At 45.3% G+C, this 19144-nt stretch overlaps 1 protein-coding gene across 1 annotated transcript in view; it reads right to left on the reverse strand.

Moving 5' to 3' along the window:
* Window positions 1–19144, reverse strand: part of LOC149308365 (protein unc-13 homolog A-like) — a 107157-nt gene that overhangs the window by 64563 nt on the left and 23450 nt on the right. The window contains exons 5-6 of the mRNA XM_089535642.1: window positions 18385–18515; window positions 11053–11342 (exon numbers count right to left, since the gene is read on the reverse strand). Of these exons, the coding sequence (XP_089391768.1) occupies window positions 11053–11074 (22 nt within the window). The 5' untranslated portion in view covers window positions 11075–11342; window positions 18385–18515. The remainder of the gene's footprint in view (window positions 1–11052; window positions 11343–18384; window positions 18516–19144) is intronic.

Here is a 19144-nt window from a genome sequence, read left to right on the forward strand (position 1 = left end):
CTATGGAAACCAGGGACCCTTGGAGGTCTCTCATTCACCCGCCGTTGGTGGATTTATTGTTTAACAGTTTTAAACATAATTTTATATTTACAGTGGGCCCTTGCGGTTTGGTTCCTGGGCCATCCACAGAAACCAAAATCTGTGGATGCTCAAGTCCCACTAAGTACAATGGCCTCGTAAAATGGAGATCCTTATATAAAGTGGCAAAATTAAGGTTTGTTTTGGGGAGTTTGTGTATTTTGAAAATACTTTCAAGCCATGGATAGTCGAATGAGTCAATAAGGAATCTGTGGATGATACTGATATCGATATTATTATTATATCCTACTCTTTCCCCAAAACATTGACTCAGAGCAGCTATGGAGGGCCGACTGTATATTGTAGTTTTTGTGTAGTTTTGACCTGTATTGCTTTTAAAGGTCTGCTTCCCACTACATTTTAAACCGGATTGCAGTTTGGTTTGAACCGGTTCAAATGACCCTAATTCACACTTGAATCAATTCACTGAAGCAATTCGGAGGGGGGGGGGGGGCACACGCTAGACCCATTTAACCCGCATCTTTTTGACACTGATTTTTCCTGCGTCTTTTTGGATAAATCGATTCCTCGCAAGTGTGAACCAGATGCGGATTGGAATCTATTTAAATCGCTCTTTGGCCGGCTGGAGCAGGTCTATTTCGAATCGATTCATTCTTCAATGTGAACCACAAGTGGGTTGTTTTATTTTATTTTGCAGCAAGAAAATGCGATCGGGGCAAATGCAGTGTGAACAACGCTCCGATGTCGAATCGACCCATCAATTCGGATCGCAACGCGATTTATTCGTAAGTGAGGATGAGGCCAAAGATGACCTTAGCCACCTTGAGTCTCATTGAGAGAAACACATGATATAAATGAATAAAATAGCAGCAGCAACAGCAAGAAAGATGTCTGTTTCTAGTTAAAAGACCCCCTGCTTTTTCTCTCCCTTGTGTTGTATGTTTGCACGGTTGCACGTCCTCTTTCCAGGCTCAGTCCAGCGACCGGGTTAAATCCGTTCCTCTCGCTTCTGGAAAACGGTTGACCTACTTCCCAGTCCTCAGTGTGACAGAGCGTTTCGCGCTGCCATCAAACCTCAAGGCCAGGAGGCAATGTGGGAAGATGGGTCCTCGCTTGCCCTGGCTCCGCTGAGCTCCCACGCTCTGGAGTGACTCAGGATTGTGTGGTGTGATCCACCCTGCCAGCCTACTCAAATCTTTCACTTACAAATCATTGGGGCACTGAAGATGGGCGCATGCCTACAAGTCGACTTGAGGCGACCCCATAAATTTCCTAGGGTTTTCTTAGACAAGGACTCCTCAGAGATGGTTCTGCTAATTCCTTCCTTTAAAACACAGGCTGGTATCTATTCACTCACAAACCACAAGGTTGTGAGTTCAATACCACCAGCCAGGGGCTCAGGGTCGACTCAGCCTTGCATCTTTCCCAGGTTGCTACAATGAGTACCCAACTCTCTGGGATCAATTGGCTTACACTTTGTAAACCGCTTAGAGCAGTGGCCCCCAAACAGTGCCCCTTTAAAGGATTTTGGACTTCAGCTCCCAGAAGCCTCAGCCATCTTGGTCAATAGTCCAGGATTCTGGGAGCTGAAGTCCAAAATCCCTTAGAGAGCACAGTTTGAGGACCACTGGCTTAGAGAGTGCTTAGTGCACTGATAAATGGTATAAAAATGTATTTGCAATTGCTATTTATTGGCAGTTGCCCACCCTAGCACCAACCAACGTTGACCCTGCTTAGCTTCCACAATTAGACAGGATCTGGCATCTTCGAGGTAGTTAGTGTGTGTATGTGCTTCAAGTCACCTTCTGACTTAGGGCAACCCCATGAATTTCGGAGGGTTTTCTTAAGCAAGGACGACTGAGCAGTAGTTTTGATTGTTCCTTCCTCTGAAATAGAGCCTCTAGCACCTGGCATTCCTTGATGGTGTCCTGTCCAAGCATTAACCAGGACTGACGCTGCTTAGCTTCCACAGTCCAAAGGGATCCAGTGTGTATGCACTTTCAAACATGCAGATACACATGCACACATCTTTAAAAGGTATCTCTACACATCATCAAGGACCAGCCTTTCCCAAAATAATTTGAAGCTCTGTTGAGTTTGAGCATCCCCTCCCCACAAAAGGTTGTTGCTTACATAAGAAAGGGATCTATAGTCTGAAAGTAAAGGGTTTTTTCAGCTCTTTAGACATCACCGCACATGTTTTGATACCTCTCCAGCTTCATTCTGCAACCAGACACTCCTTCCACATCCATAATGTTTGGACCGCTCCCAAAGCCAAACGGTTCCCAAAACCTCCTGGTGGAAGAACATGTTAAGATCCATTTTAAGCCGGGAACAAATTGTTATAAAAAAAACAGTGGCACATTTAAAAACAGAAAGAAGAAGGAGCGGCAGGATGGAGTTGGCTGGCAAGGAATCAAACCAGAGATTCAGCCTTAACTGTTGCAGAACCAAGCTAAAACTTCATTCGGCACTAACCAACCAAGCTTGGGCATTGTAGTTGTTGTGTGTCTTCCAGTCATTTTCAACTTATGGCAAATCTAAGGTGATCCTATCATGGAGGGGCTGAGAGGGTATCACTCACCAAAGTGGGTTTCCTTGGTTGAGCAGGGAAATGAACCCCCATCTCTAGGGTCCTAGATAAGTAAACCTATAATGGGATTTTCTTGGCAAGTTTCTTAAAAGGGTGTTTACCATTGCCATCCTCTGAAGCTGAGAGAGTGTGACTTTCCTGGTCTCCAGAGTCCTAGCCCAATGCTTCGACCTGGCTCTCATGCTTTGGCATACAATCCATTAAAAATGCTTCTCGTAGTCAAGAAGAACAAAGATGTTAGCAACGACATACAAGCATGATATGGACATTGGTTAACATAGGTCTACGGTTATATCTTTTTTACTAGGTAAGTTAGACGTTCCTCTCTTTATCAGGGCTAACTTGACACACTTGGCCATTCAATAAAGGCATATAACACTTATTTCCAGATAACAAAAAAATGCTTTTTTAGGAATCTGGGCAAGGGCCTCAATTAGAAAGAAAACGCAGCAGGCAGCCGTAGAGAGAGAAATCTATTTCGTTCTCCTCCATCCACAGGTTGGTGTGCCATCCGCCCGGCTTACAATTAGCAGCCTCCGACAATGTCTGATTTTGCAAGCAATGTCAGTTCAGCTCAGCGCCCAAAATAGCAGCGCCTTCAGAAGGCGTGATGACGGTTGCGAAGCGGAGGCAGAGCAGGAGCCATCTTCCCCACACCCAGCAAAAATATTCTTCTTAGGGCAGCAATGGGCAACAAGTCGTCCCCTTGGGCAGGGGAACCACTAGGGTTCATGTCACCCAGTGCCAAAACTCATGGTGTCACCCCCCTGTGCAAAAAATCTACCTCCAAATTACAAAGTTGCAATATATTTTGTTCTCGTTTCCCTTCCCTTCCCGCAGTCCTTGCGTGTCTTAGGTCTCTCTGTTGTCGTTGTGTGTCTTCAAGTCATTTCCGACTTACGGCGACCCTAAGGCAAACCTATCATGGGAGCTTCTTGGCAAGTTTCTTCAGAGGGGGTTTGCCATGACCATCCTCCGAGGCTGAGAGTGTGTGACTTGCCCCAGTTCACCCAGTGGGTTTCATGGCCAAGCTGGGAACTGAACCCTGGTCTACAGAGTCATGGTCCAACACTCAAACCACTATGCATTCCTTGCCTAAGGACATGTTTGGAAACTCACAGGTGACTTGAAGGCGCACACACACTACCTCTCCTCTTTAAAAAGTGATCGCTTTCAAAGCAATCTCAATGTCAGAATTATATGTAATGGAGAAGCTCCCACTCATGAAGCTATTCAATGGGGGGAATAAATACCCAGGAACCATTTCTTTTCAAAATGCGTTTTCTTGCTAGGTAGCCGGAGACACCTCTCCAACATCATTAGCAAAAGGCAGAGAAGAGGGAGTTCATGAGATCAAGCCCACTGGGTTTTGTTCTGCTCCAGCTTGCAACAGCCATTGAAAAGGAATGGTGGGGGAGGGGGGGGGGAATCTGCATTTAATGGTCTATTTCACAAAAGCTCCTGGACCCAGTTATAGACCTGAAATCTATTGTCAGTCCCTAAATTAATCTTTAGGATCTCTTTTAAGGATGCGACTAGAATTCCTTCCTGGGAAGCTAATGAACACAGATAACAGAGATGCATTGGCATTCTCTCACAAAGAAACTTCTAGTGGCAATCAGGTCAAATCTTCTCATATATATATATATATGTGTGTGTGTGTGTGTGCGTGTGCGCGTGCGCATGTGTGTAGGTGCATTATAGGGGTCTATTGCAGTAGCAATATAAGTATCTTGGAGTGGTGTCAAATGGTCATCAAGAGCCATTTGTTCTATGAAAGACCTGCTCCAAAAGGACAGTAAGATTCTAGTCTTCAAGGTGATCTAAGTAGGAAGACAAGATGCTTCCATATCTCAAAAGGGGATGGATGGATATATATATATATATATATATATATATATATAATTTAATTCAGGGCTCTCTGTTCTGACTAGTAACAGCTCTCTCAGGTAGAGAGACAAACGTCATTGCCTCTAAAAGACATTGCAATGAAAAATCAAGACGCCAGTCCTCATGGTTTAAACGGGAGCACAGAAAGTCCATTCACTAATCTATCCTCCTTGTGAAAACCCACATTGGGCTAGAAGCCCTCCCTCACACTTGGATGTTTTGGGAAGCTAAGACTTCATTGCTTAGTCACTTCCCTTCCTGGCCTGGAGGGCCATTCCCTGCATGAATGAATAGAGAGCAGGAATCTATGAATGGAAAGCATTTGCTGGCATCTCTCCCTCCCATCTCTGATAGGCCTGGCAGCAGAGGACACCAACTACGCCATGCCTTTGTTTTGGCTGAGATGCCATGGAAAGGTGGCAGAGCAAAAGCAGAATGTCAGACAAGGGGGTAAAGGAATGTAGTTGGGTTACCAAAGAGCTCCCTTGAGCTGTGAAGTCATGAATCCTAGAGCTTGAAGAGACCCCAAGGGTTATCCAGTTCAACCCCCTGGAATGGAGGAAGACACATTCCAAGCCAGATGTGACAGATGTCCACCCAGCCCCTGTTGAAAAACCTCCAAAGAAGGTGATTCCATCAGTGCCTTCCACAGTCAAACAGCTCTTACCTTCAGGAAGTTCTTCCTAATGTTTAGTTGGAATCTCTTTTGCTGTGGCTTGAACCCATTGCTCCATTGTGTCCTAGTCTCTGGAGCAGCAGAAAACAAGCTTGGACATCCCTTCCAAGATTTAAACATGGCTATCGTGTCAGTTTTCCCCCTTCTCTTCCAAATAGATGAACAGTCAAGATCCTCCCAGGAAATTCTGCTAAAGTGAAAAATCCTTGCAAAGCCCAAAATAAAGGTGGTTGTTGTGAAGTACACAAGAAAAATAAATTAACAGTGGAGTTCTAACCCAAGACAGCTTCAATACCATGGACAGCTCCCTTCAGAGTCCAGGATCAAATCTGGAATAGACTAAAGGCCCCAACAGCATGGAAACCACGAGGGGTGGCTGCCCCAGAACTAATCTATGCCTCCTTTTCAATTTTCCAAAATGAAACAGAAACATAGCCTGGGATATATTGGAATTGAGGTCCAAACAGAGATGTGTCTTTTCCCAGCAGGCATCACTAAAATAACCACAGCGAGGGAACGATTGCTGCCGATGCCAACTTCCTAAATGAATCTTTCCGTACTTCGTCCATTCATAAATTCTTCCCAGCAAAAGCTTGTGTCATCAGAGGCTACTGAAATGTATCTCCTTTCAACTGACAGCTCTGTTTGGGCCATTGATTCTCCTTCTGTGTCCCTAACATTTATGGCACAGAACCAGCTGAGCCATCCAACACACATAGGGCAACATCTCCCGCCAGCTGTGCCATGCCTTAATTGTTCCTCCATTTAGACCACCCGTCTTCTTGGCATCTTGAGAGCCAGGGTGATATACATAGGAACCTCTTAGTTCAGAAATCCAGGCTTCCACCATGAAAGCAGAGAAAACCTTTATTCAGAAAACTCTAGATGCTTTCCATAGACATATATTGTCAGGATTCAAAGGCCAGCTTTAGCAAAGCCTAGTTGAGACATTCACCAATTCAGATTTTAAATTCTTCTTCCTCATGAAAGCAAAACATCCCTTTTCTGCCCCTTTGGCTCTCATACCAGCCATTCTCAAGATCTTCCTGGCTCACTCTCTTCCCATCTGCTTGTGAAATGTGGACAACCATTTTAGCAACTAACACACCACTACATGCCCCATCATTCAGTGACAATACTCTATCCTACATGAGAGGCTAGTAGATAGTAAGGAAGATACCCATTAAACCCAACTCTCCAACCATGGCTGGCAAGCTGAAGGACTCAGCTCCTGGCACAGAGTAGTGTCACGGTTTGAGCCAGTGGATCTCAACCTTTGGTCCTCTAGATTTTTAAGACTGCAACTCCCAGAATTCCTGAACAATGAGCATACAGATGGGGACTTCTGGGAATTAAAGACCAACACATTTGGAGAGCCAAAGGTTGAGAACCACATTGAGCTACAACTGTACAGACCAGGGTTCGAATCCCCGCATGGCCAGGGAAACCCACTGGATGACTTTGGGTAAGTCCCTCTCTCATCCTCACGAAAGCAAAGGCAAAACCCCTGTGAAGAAGTCTGCCTGAGAAACCCCCCATGAAAATTTTGCCTTAAGTTGGAAATGATTTGTAGGCACACAACAACTACAACAACAACTCAGCATCTTATCCATTGCATTCAAAGCATCTGTAGGCCTCACGCTCTGAGTGAAGAATCCCCAATGAAACACTTCAAGCCAGGATAGAGCTGGGGTGGGTGGGTTAAGAGGGATCCCCCCCATTTATTGCAAAAGCGCCTGCTTTTGGAAGGCTAGGGTGGGGGTACACACAATGGGACTCAGACTGGGAGGTGGGATTTGCAGCATTCATTAAACCTCCCACTTGCTCTACATCCCCAAAATGCAAGCACTGTTTCATACATCACCTTGGCCTGCAACAAAGCATAGAGTGGGGTTGCAAGAGGGAGAACTGTATTTGAATTTGGGGGATGGGGGGGATGGACTAATTTGCAATAGATCCCCTTGGATTTCCTTCTGTTCCATCCCTCCCCTATCCCTGGGCTGGCTTTGCCCCTTCTCAAATGACAGCTGCCCATTGATGATTTGCACGCTTGCGATTTCTTAAAAACATGCCCAATGGCTGCTCTGCAACAGGACCCGGATTTATGAATGGAGCCGAAGACGCTAGCGAAGAGGGTGGGAAACGGAGCATATAATCAAATTCTTCGGAGGATCAAGCTAATGAGGAAGAGATGTTGACACAGGGAAGCGGCTTTGAAGAAGCCGAGTTATTAAAAAAACAGCCACATACGCTTACATGGCACATTCAGTAATGAGCCAAACCCTTTCAACTGAATGGAAGGTGCATTGTGAAGCTAACACGGACTACAAAACTGTAGCCCCCAGGAGCATGCGTGGTTCTAGGGTTATTCTTGTGGCCCATGGCCCTCCTGTTTGTCCCCAAATGCTTTATTTCCCTGAACATAATAATAACAAAAAGAAATGGCCTGTCTGGGAAGCTTCTAGGTGTGGCAGTCCTGAACCCACTGGATGACCTTAGGCAAGTGACACTCTCTCAGCCTCAGCCGCCTCTGAACAAACCTTGCCAAGAAAACGCCACAACAGTGTTGCCTTAAGTGAAGGCACACAATGACAAAAGGATGCAGCCTAGAATCACATTCACTTTTTTTTGCTGCAGCCACTGCTTTCTTGAGGCCACAGTTTCTCAAGAGGTCAACTTTTCTAGTTACAAGGCCCAAAAACTTCATGGGCAGTGATGCAGTAGTCCCCAAGTGCCAACTACACCAACAGCACTTGGAGATTCCTCGAAAAGACCAACGCATTTGCTTTGTCCAGAATCATATCTCTAACAGTCCACCTGAACATCGGGAAGAACTTTCCGGTGGTAAGAGCTGCTCGACCTAGAAAGACACTGCCTTTGAGGGTGGTGGAGTTTCCAACTTTGGAGGTTTTTAAGCAGAGGCTGGATGGACATCTATCACGGGGAGTAATTCAATTGTGTCTTCCTGAATGGCAGAAGGGGGTTGGATTGGATGGCCCTTGGGATCCTTCCAACTCTAGGATTCTAGTTGGGTCCTTTTCCCACTTGTATGATTTCTATGAACCCAATAAACCAGGTGTCAAGGAAACCATAGCAATCTGTTCTTTCCTTTCTCCATTCCTATTGTTGTTGTGCACCATCAAGTCAGCTTTGACTCACAGCAACCCTGTGAATGAGAGACCACCAAGACCCCCCATCTGCTCAGGTCTTGCAAATCTGCGGCTTCCATGATGGAGTCAATTCTCCTGGTCATGCAGTAGGTTTCCTTCCTACTACCTTTTAATTTCTCAGAATCGTAGAATCATAGCATTTCCCCAGCATGATCCTGTATTCCAGTGAGTCATGTTGACTCAGGGTATGCCCAAAGTACATTAGTCTCACTTGAGTCATTTGGAGCTCTAGGGAGAATCCTGGCTTCATTGGCTCTTTCCAACTGTGGGGCTGAGATGCTTTGCCTATTTGCGGCATTCGCACCCTGCTCCACAGCTGCTCTCAGAGATCTTGCACATGTGTGCCTTCATGTTGCCTGTTGATCAATGGCAACCCTGTGAGTTTCATAAATTTTTCTTAGGCAAGGAAGTCTCAGAGGTTTTGCCAGTTCTTTCCAATGAAATAAGAGCCTCTAGCCTCTGGGATTCATTGGTGGTCTCCCATCCAAGGACTAACCAGGGCCAACTCTGCTTAGCTGCCAAGATGAGACAAGGTCTGGTGCCTTTAAGGCATCAAAGCAGTTACTTAATTCTTAAATAACCTAAATAACAATGGCCTGAATCATATTCATTAATCCCAATTAGGGGGAAAAAACATCATTGATTCGAGGCTTAAAAGGTAAGTCAGCCCATAAGTAAATTTCCTTCATAGTGGCTTTCCTCTAGTTGCAACTAAAAGGGTTCAGGTCATGTATGCATCGGCAAGAGCCAGCACTGTCTCTGAGTGTCGGATTCAGATTCCAGGAGGTGGGCAAGGCACACTCTCTCAGCCTCAGAGGAAGGCAATGGTAAACCTCCTCCGAACTACTCTGGCCAAGAAATCTTTAGGAGAGGATGTGTGTGATGTAGTGGTTTGAAAGTTGGACTAGGACTAGGAGACCAGGGTTCAAATCCCCTCTTAGCCCTGGAAACTCAGTCCCACTCTCTCAGCCTCAGGGAAAGACAGTCGAATAAATCTTGTTGAGAACTCTAGGATAAGGTTACCATAAGTCAGAGTCTGTGTAAAGATACAGAGCAATAACAGCAACTATGGCTTCCTCTGTTGATTTGGGTTTTCTCAGTTTTTACACTTCAAATGCACCTTAGCCAGATATCTGTGATGCGGAGGGTGCGGCTTACCAACTTAAGACTAAAACAAAATGAAGTGTAACATCTTGTGGCAATGAGTACCATAACCCAACTCACCAGGAACAATTACGTCAAATCCAGATTATAACAACATTAACCATAATTCAAAGAGCTGGTTGCAATAAATATTGCAGATACTGGTCCACACCATTTGAGCATAGTTCAAATAGGAAGAAGACATGCAAGAAATTGAGTGTGTAGATATATTCGCACTGGAGCTGTTGCATCTCCTGCCATGGTCATATTTGCAAGGGAAAACCTGCACAATGTACCACACTTTCTCAATGACGATTAAAGAGAATAAAAGCATGCTTTCCTAGTCTTCTTTCCAACAAGACCGGGGTTTATGAATGGAGCCAAAGACACCGCTGAGGATGGTGAGGAATGGAGCGTAGTATATTATTTTGGGTGAAGATGGGGAGCATGGGCCATGGTTCTCCAAAAGCAGAAATGGGGAGCATAGACAATGATTCTGCCAAAAGAGGGAATGGGGAGCATGGAAAATTATCTTCCAAGAGGAGAAATGTGGATCATGGGAATTGTTTTTCCAAAAGAAGAAACCAGGAGCATGGGACATTATTTTCAAAGAAAGATATAGGGACCATGGGAAATGTTTCTTCTAAAAGGAGAAACGGAGAACATGGGAACTGATGCTCCAAACAGGGAAATGGGGAGCATGGGAAATGATTCTCCAAAAGGAGACTCAGGGCGGCTTACGACATTAAAAAACACCATGCAGTTAAAAACCTACAAAAACATGATATTAAAAATAGAATTAAATTGCTACACTAATGCAAACAAATCCAAGGCTCAAATTGAGTTATGGGGGGAGAATGGGATTCTCCAAAAGGAGAAAGTGGGGGAGCGTTGGCAAGGGCCTGCCATTAATCCTGGTGCTTTCGGGAAGGCGTGCCTTTGCAAAGCAACACCACTGAGACCCAAAAATGCTCCTTATACCAGAGAGTGAAAGAGAGAGTCTAGGAAAGGGTGGCCAAAGGGAATCCATTGAGCATCTCAGTCAGCTTGGAGCAGCTTCACCAGAGATCCTTTTCCAGCAAAACGCAGAGGTTTTTCCGAGTGGGAGACACCTCGCCCACCCCATAGACAGACACACATCACCCTAAGCAATTCCTGTTGAAATAGCACCCAGCGAAGGAGGGGAAAAATGGGGACAGCCAGGGGAAGAGTGGCTGCCTCGCCAAGCATGGCTCAGAGCAAAACCCATGTTCTCACCCGCGGAGAGACAGAGATGTTGGAAGCATTCATCAGAAAGAAACTGGGGGGACCCAGGTCCCTTTTTGGCTCCATATGCCTGCCTTATCAAAGAACCCTACAGCCAAGATGATGCGTAAATGCATCCATGCGCCCCCAGATGTGCCAGCATTGCTCTTCCACGCCTTCGCTCCTCCTGATGCCTAGCCATGCACACAGCCATGGCTCAGTACAGAGCAGGCAGAGCAACAGAGGGATGCTGAAGATGCTCAGGCCAGCATCCTTTCCAGCTTTGGGTCTCTTACCTCCAACGCAAAGCAAAGACATGGTTCTCTCCCTGCTTGCTGTGTAGTCTCTCTGTCTCAGGCCAAGTCTTCTTCTTCTTCTCCTCCGCCTCCTTCTCTGTCTCCTTCTCCTTCTTTTTCTTCTACCAGGCTGGGCTCAAGGGTGGGAAGGCAAGGTGGATGGGGCCATGTGCTGGAGAAGGGCATCCTTCTCAGAGGGAAAAGCCGCTCCTCCTCCTCCTTCTTCTCAGGTCTAGCAGCCAGCCATTTTGCTCGAGCACCAAGGCCTCTGGACAGCTCCTGACGTCAGGCTGATGAAAGAGAGAGAGAAGGGAGGGAAGGAAAGAAAAAGAAAAAAGGGATGAGGAGGACGAGGAGGAGGGAGTGCTCCAGGATCCACCTGATTGGCTGAGATGCTTGGCATCTTTAAAGGCCCATCTCTGCATCTCTCTCTGCCTTGGTGCAACCAGACTGGTGGGAAAAGTCACCAGATTTTGGGGTCTGGTTCTTTCCAATTTTACCCTGTAATGGTTTTAAATGTTGGGCAATGAAGGTTTGAATCCCTGCTCAGCCACAAAAATGGGGTGGCCTTAGCCAAGTCACACTCTCTCAGCCTCACAGGAAAGCCAAGGCAACCTTCCTTTCCAGATAAATTGGGCTGAGAAAAAACAATGATAGGTTCACCTTAGGGTCTCCATATAAAATCAGTATGTGTGTGTGTGTGTGTGTGTGTGTAAAGTCAAAGGCTTTCAGGGCCGGCATCCATAGTTTTTTGTGGCTTTTTCAGGCTATGTGACCATGTTCTAGAAGAGTTTTTCCTGATGCTTCACCAGCATCTGTGACTGGCATCTCCAGTGTGTGTGTGTGTGTGTGTGTGTATAACGGATAATATGGATTTATTTATATCCAGCCCAATCACATGGAATACACACACACACACACGTCTCTCCATATTTGCAAGTGTTAGGGGCATAAGACCCCTGTGAATGTGGAAAAAATGCAAGTAAGAAAAACACCACATTTTTACCTGGGACGACACCTCTCTAGGAATCTCTAGGTCCTCCAGTGCAACTCTGTGGTCAATGTCCGACAGACATTGACCATAGAAATTGTGCTGGAGGAGCTACAAAGGCCTAGTAGAATGTTCTCTCTAGAATCTCTAGGTCTTTCAGGGCAACCTTTAGTTAAAGTTGAGCACAGAGTTGCACTGGAGGACCTACAGATTCCTAGAGAGAACATATTAATAAAATCCGTGACTAATCAAATCCGCAAATATCAAAGCCGCAAATATGGAGGGATGAGTGCATATATATTCCATATAGAATATAGACTTGGAAGGTACCCCAAAGGCTATCCAGTCCACCCCCGCCATGCAGGAAGACACAATAACAGAATCCTAGAGTTGGAAGAGACCCCAAGGGCCTTCTGCCATGCAGGAATACATAATCCAAGCACTCTTTACAGATGGCCATCCAGCCTCTGTTTAAAGACTTCCAAAGGAGGAGCAACCACTACCCTCCAAGGGAGTGTGTTCCACACAACCACAAACCAAAGATACACATGGAAGGCAATTTATTGTCCTTATGGGCAAAAAAGAGAGAGAGAGAGAGAGAATCAAATAGAATTCAAGGATAAGGCTAGGATCTGAAAAACCAAAGAGGCATGTGCCTTTGCGGCCAAAGGGAAGGGATTCCCAGAAGCATGCTCTGAGGGAAACATCACGCCAGTCTAGGGGGAGGGTTGGTCTGATCTAGCAATTCATTTTCATGATCCACTGCATCTTCTGGCCATCAGGGAGAACTGCAGCAACCGTAACAGGCCAAGAACAAGCCTACAATGATTCATAGAATCATAGAGTCATAGAATTGGAAGGGACCCCAAGGGTCATCCAGTCTAACCCCATTCTGACACAATCAAAGCACCTCCGACATATATCCATTCAGCCTCTGTTTAAAATCCTCTCCAAAAGGCGAATCTGCCACATTCCCAGGGAGTGCCTTCCACTGCTGAACACCTCTTCCTGTTCAATCTTGTCATGGAGACAGCATGGTGCAAAGGTCTGGACTAGAACTCGTTGAAAATGTGTAGGATCACAGCTGAGAATCTGGGAGACCACTTTCAATGCCTGGTTGAATTGCTGTCCTGTGCACTAAACAACCCAAGTGCATTTTTCCATGCACAATGAGTCCGAAAATGGCAGATTCCTGCCTGTCTAGGATTTTGTTGGGTGCCTTCAAGTCGTTTCCAACTTATGGAGACCCTATTATGGGGTCTTCTTGGCAAGTTTCTCCAAATGAGGTTTGCCATCGCCATCCCCTGAGGCTGAGAGAGTGTGACTTGCCCAAGATTACCCTGTCAGTTTACACAGCTGAGCTGGGTTTCTGTTCATCAGGTATTCATGGCCCTCAATAAACCTACTTCCTGTTCCAAATATTCTTGAATATCCTTTGGACTACTACCCAGGAGACCAGGGTTCAAATCCCTGTTGAAGAAACCCACTGGGTTATCTTGGGCAAGTCACACTCTCTCAGCCTCAGAGGCAGGCGATGGCAAACCTCCCCTGAACAAATCTTGCCAAGAAACCCCCATGAACCTTAGGGTCTCCATAAGTGGGGAAACAACTTGAAGGCACACAACAATGACAATGACACCCAAACGGTTCCAGGGTATGGACAGTCCCCAAACCACCACATTCCTAGAGAGCAAATAGGTTGTAGTGGTTTGAGCACAGGGCTCTAGAGACCAGGGTTCAAATCCATGGAGCGAGCTTCGGCAAGTCACACACTCTCAGCCTCAGGGGAAGGCCATGGCAAACCTCCTCCGAACAAACCTTGCCAAGAAAACCCTATGATAGGTTTGCCTTAGGATCGCCATAAGTTGGAAAGGACTTGAAGGCACACAGATAGATAGATAGATAGATAGATAGATAGATAGATAGATAGATAGATACCCATTAAGTGACTTTGGGAAAGTCACACTCTCTCAACTCCAGAGGAAGACAATGGCAAAACCCCTCTGAACAAATCTCACCAAGAAAACCCCCCAATAGGTTTAATTTAGGATTGCCGGAAGTCCGATAGGACTGGAAAGCACACAGCAACACCAAATCATGAATTAAAACCTGAACACATAACGGGCCTTACAGTCTGATCCAAAAAGCAGGAACAGTTGTGTCACCCTTCCCAAATGCAAAAAACACACAATAAGGAGAACTGATGCCAGGCTGGCTGGAGCGGCAACGGCTGAAGAGACTGTGTGGTTATGTGCAATTACAAAGAAGTGGAAAATAACAGTGTGGTGGGAACAGCGATGGTGGCAAAGGGGGAGGTGGAGGGAAGGACCACCTCCCACCTAGTCTGGCCAGGATGCGGGTGCGAGGACTGGCTAGGAAAAAGCAAGGAGATAATGTGGCCCTGCAGGGCAGAGGAAAGCCTCCTCTCCTGATGTTTCACTCACCTCATTACCCAAATCATAGGAACGTGAAAGACATTGAGATAGGACCTAAGTACCCCAAAGGCACTAGGGTCAGCCCTGGTTAGGACTTGGATGGGAGAGTGCCAATGAAGACCAGGTCTCTGTTTCAGAGGAAGGACCAAGCAAAACCATCTCCGAGTCTTCCTTGCCAAAGAAAACCTTGTAAAATAAAATAATTACAAACATAACCACTGGACCACAAATCCCAGGACACTAGAGGATGTTGTCATGGCAGTTCAAGTGGAATCATAGTGCTACAATTGGGTAGCAAGAACCACTGTACCACACCGTTTTGCCTAAATGGTAGCTAGGGAGTTTATCACACTGGGGCTAATTTTGGCATTCAAGAGAGATTAAAGAGAATTTAAAGCATCCTCCAAATGAAGCGGAAATGGCAAGCAATTGCACAAATGGCTATCCCATGCAATTGTGCAAATAAAGTGATATCAGAAATGCATTGTTGCTGAAATCCTGAAAGTAAAAAGATGCATGTTAATACTTCTTTGTGACCACTTTAATGGCAGGTTTTGTGCAGCATCGTGTGAAATTGTTTTGCGTAATTACACAATTTATCTGGGATATTCACTGGATCAACTCCCAATCTCCTTTGTGTGATAAACAGAATGATGAACTTGCCCAGCAAAAGCAATGGATTCTTGGCCAGTAGGGCTCAAATACCATAAAGGTTCCAGATCCCGTCTTGGATCTTGAAATGACCAATTAATGGCAAATTAATTACCAATTAATGGTAAACAAACATACACAATCATGCCCACAAATAAATCTTACCCTCTAACCAATATATAAGCTTAGATACCTTCTAAAAAGCAGACTAACCTGTGGAGGAAGACAACAGCTCTTGTTGTTGTGTGCCTTCAAGTAATTTCTGACTTATGGTGACCCGAAGGTGAGAGCCAGAGTGGCACAGTGGTTTGAGCACTGGACTAGGACTCTGCCGACCAGGGTTTGAATCCTCACTCAGCCATGCCAACCTACTTAGGGCAAGTCACACTCTCTGAGCCTCAGGGGAAGGCCATGGCAAACCTCCTCTGAACCAATCTTGCCAGGAAAATCCTATGATCGGGTGGCCGTAAGTCAGAAAGGACTGGACGGCATGCAACACCACCAGCAGTGGCAGCTATTGTCTTCCTCCATGGATTAGTCAGATTGATTTTTAGAGATTAGCATGAAGCTTCCTAGGCATGGTGATGACATGAACCCTTCTTGTCCCAAGGCAGTGTACCTGCAAGTGTTGCACATCCGACATCTTGCTGCCCCAGAGGCAGAGTTAGACGCTTGGTGTGACCTAGACCTCATGCTCTGGAAAGCTATCATTAAACAACCACAATCCCCGCAAGGAAAACCAACCAGGCCAAGTGCCCCTTTCTGCGTCCTCCTCTCTTCATTGAAAACACATCTCTCTCTCCACCAGAAGTCTCCTCTATAGTCTCTCATCCATTCACATACAAACAGGGAGGGCTGGAGGAGGGAGGGAGGGAGAAGAAACCTTCTTCACAACCATTCTGAGAAACCAACCATTTTGGGTACGTTCCCTCACTTAGTTATTACATGCCCTCAGAAACACAACCTCTGTGTCACACGGCCAGATCGGTTGATCCTTTTGGCCACCCACAATCCTTGACACACAAAAAAGGGACAGATGAATTAATTTCTATTTAGCATCTTCCTTTGATTTTTCCCCCACGTTTGCTTTGTTTTCCCCCCACGTTTATTTTTAACAAGAAAGAAACACGAAGACAAGACGCCATCTGGAATCCTCACCTTTAAATTGAGCTTCCTTCCAGGACTGCTTTCTCCATTATCTTTTAATAGATAGATAAATAGATAGATACCTTGCTATAAGCAAAAGGTGAATTTGGTTCCACAGAGGGAAAACAGAGATCTTTCCAGTTTTTGAAACTTCTGTTCAAGGATGTCAATGGAAGATGGCCAGCAGCTAACTTTGGACTTCAAGATTTCAAACCACTGGGTAGGATAGGGTCACCGGAGCCACCCCTGCCCTGGTTTCATCCAGTGGCATGGAGTTCCCCAGACCCACCGGGATGACTGGCCAGACTGCCGAGAGCACCGTGAAATGGCAGTTATGCTATGACATGGCAGCCAAGACTTGGTGGATGGTGAGTAGATGCTTGGACGTTGGATGGTTGGGCGGTTAGACTGGTGAGTAGATGGTTGGACAGTGGATGGTGAATAGATGGTTAGACACTGGATGGTGAGTAGATGATTGGATATAGGATGGTCAGTAGATGGTTGGATAGTAGATTGTGAGTAGATGGTTGGATGGTGGAGGGATGTAGGATGGTGAGTAGATGGTGGATGGATGGTGGATTGTGAGTAGATGGTTGGATGGTGGATGGACGGACAGTGGATGGTTGGATGGTGGATTGTAAGTGATGGTTGGATGGTGGGTGATGTACGGTGGACTGTGAGTAGATGGTGGATGGCTGGACAGTGGATGGATGGACGATGGATTGTAAGTAGATGGTTGGATGGTATGATAGGGCTACTCACATGAGAGACAGGGTTACCAAATCAAGCTCTCTCACACTTCAGCCTTTTTAAAAATTAAGTTTGGCGAATGTCTACATTTTCTGACCTGGAAGACAGATGCAGAGGGTTACTTGTTTGGGTGGGGGGATAATGCTTGCAATTGAACCACCATGAAATGTCTTGCAGAATTCAACGCAGTCTTAGTTCTGGTTTAGAGAAGAAATGAACCGAAGTTTAGTCTTAGCTTACACCATGATTTTGAAGATGGTAGCCATGACTCAGTTTCCGCCGTCTCAAAAAGGCCAGTCCAAAGAAAGGTTTATAGAGACCCATTTGGGGGAGAAGGGCAAAATGGTGTATATCCAGTTGCATTTCCACTCAGATCATGCAGGCTGAGTTTCCCTTATCCAGAATTTTCAAATCCAAAAGACTGCAAAAACTGAAACCTTTTTTCATAGGAGGCTACGGTAATGGTTGAGTGTTCACAAACTTTGTTTCATTCACAAAATTATTTAAAATATTGTATAAAATTACCTCCAGGAAACATGTATAAGGTGTATATGAAACATAGTTGAATTTTGTGCTTAGGTTGGGTCCCATCTCCAAGAGATCTCATTATGTACATATACGCAAACACATCCAAAATCCAAATAAATCCAAAATGCAAAACACTTCTGGTCCCCAAGCATTTCAGATAAAGAGAGCTCAAGTATTACTTAAACTAGCAGGACAAATTATTTGCATCCTGTTCGTTTCAAGTTGACTTTACAGCATCCAGTTTATACTGAATGGGATTAACAAAACTATTACGGACAAATAGTTTGAAACACATTATGTCTATACACTTGCTTGAAAAAAGAGAATATTTGAAATTTAAATTATATACGTGTGTGAAGTGGTGCCTTCAATTTTTTGAAAATCTTGCATTAGTAATTATGTTTAAAATGTGGGTTTTTTAACCATGGGTTTTTAAAACAATGTTGCTCCAGATTGAGTCTCCAGAATGATCCTGAATTGCTAAATATTCCAAAACTGTCCATATGGGTGGCTGAGATACTAACGCCTTTGTTTTCTGGTGGGTTCAGTTTCACACTGCAGAAATAACCCAGTTTGATGCCACTTTAACTGCCGTGGCTCCATGCTGTGGAATCGTGGGATCTATCGTTTGCTGCGGAACCAAAGCTCTCCGACAGAGAAGGCTGACTATCTAACTAAACTCCAAATCACAGAAAACCATAGCAGTTAAAGTGGTATCTAACTCGATTACTCCTGCAGTGTAGATGCAGCCTGAAAGGTGCTGCCACGTTCCCTTTTTCTCCACCTTCCCCCATGCTTCCTTCCCTTTTACATATAAAAAGAAGCATTTACCATGTATTGTTATGATGTTTTGAAGCTGGAGGGAATACATTTCTACTCCAAAACTGTGATTCTGCCCCAAACTGGCTCCTCCGTCCCGGTTGCCATCGGAGTAGACTTCAAGGCACAGCAACCAATTAATCCTAAAAAGAAGAGGGGACTATATGTCTTTGTTTGGGATTTCGGGAAATCCATGCTGCTTTTCAAGTACTAATGGCTTCATTTATAATTAAAAGGCAGGAAATTAATGAACCCAGCTGTTCTTTGATCAGAGATGTCTAAAAGAAGGTAGTTACAACAAACCTCCTCCCAGTTTCTCCCACTTGGTCTGGTTCTGAACACCATCTGGTCCCTGTTTATCTTGAGATCCTTTTCCCCTAGACTTTGCTCTGTTGCAACTCATCTCCGCACACCTTTCCTCCCCTTTTCTGTCCTCTCTTTCGCCCAAGATGGAATCCAAGGTGGGTCAAGGAGACACAAAAAGAGTTTGGAAACAATCAAGAAAGCTTTCAAAATGGTGGAAGGGCTGGAAATCATCAAACCCTACAGGGAGCAACTTAGGGTACTGGTGTTTAGCCTGGAGAAGAGAAGGTTGAACAGGGACATGATAGCCATGTTTACATATCTGAAGGGATGCCATACTGAGAATGGAGCAAGCTTGTTTTTTGCTGCTCGAGACTAAAGACTTTATCACAAGAGATGGGCGTCTTTATGCCGTCTAGAAAGCGTGATTGAACGCAATCGCGCAATGGCTCTTTCACTACATCGCACT

This window comes from Sceloporus occidentalis, unplaced genomic scaffold, assembly GCF_023333645.1.
Source record: "Sceloporus occidentalis isolate IW3139 unplaced genomic scaffold, rSceOcc1.0.p SCAF_8, whole genome shotgun sequence".
Classification (NCBI taxonomy): domain Eukaryota; kingdom Metazoa; phylum Chordata; class Lepidosauria; order Squamata; family Phrynosomatidae; genus Sceloporus; species Sceloporus occidentalis.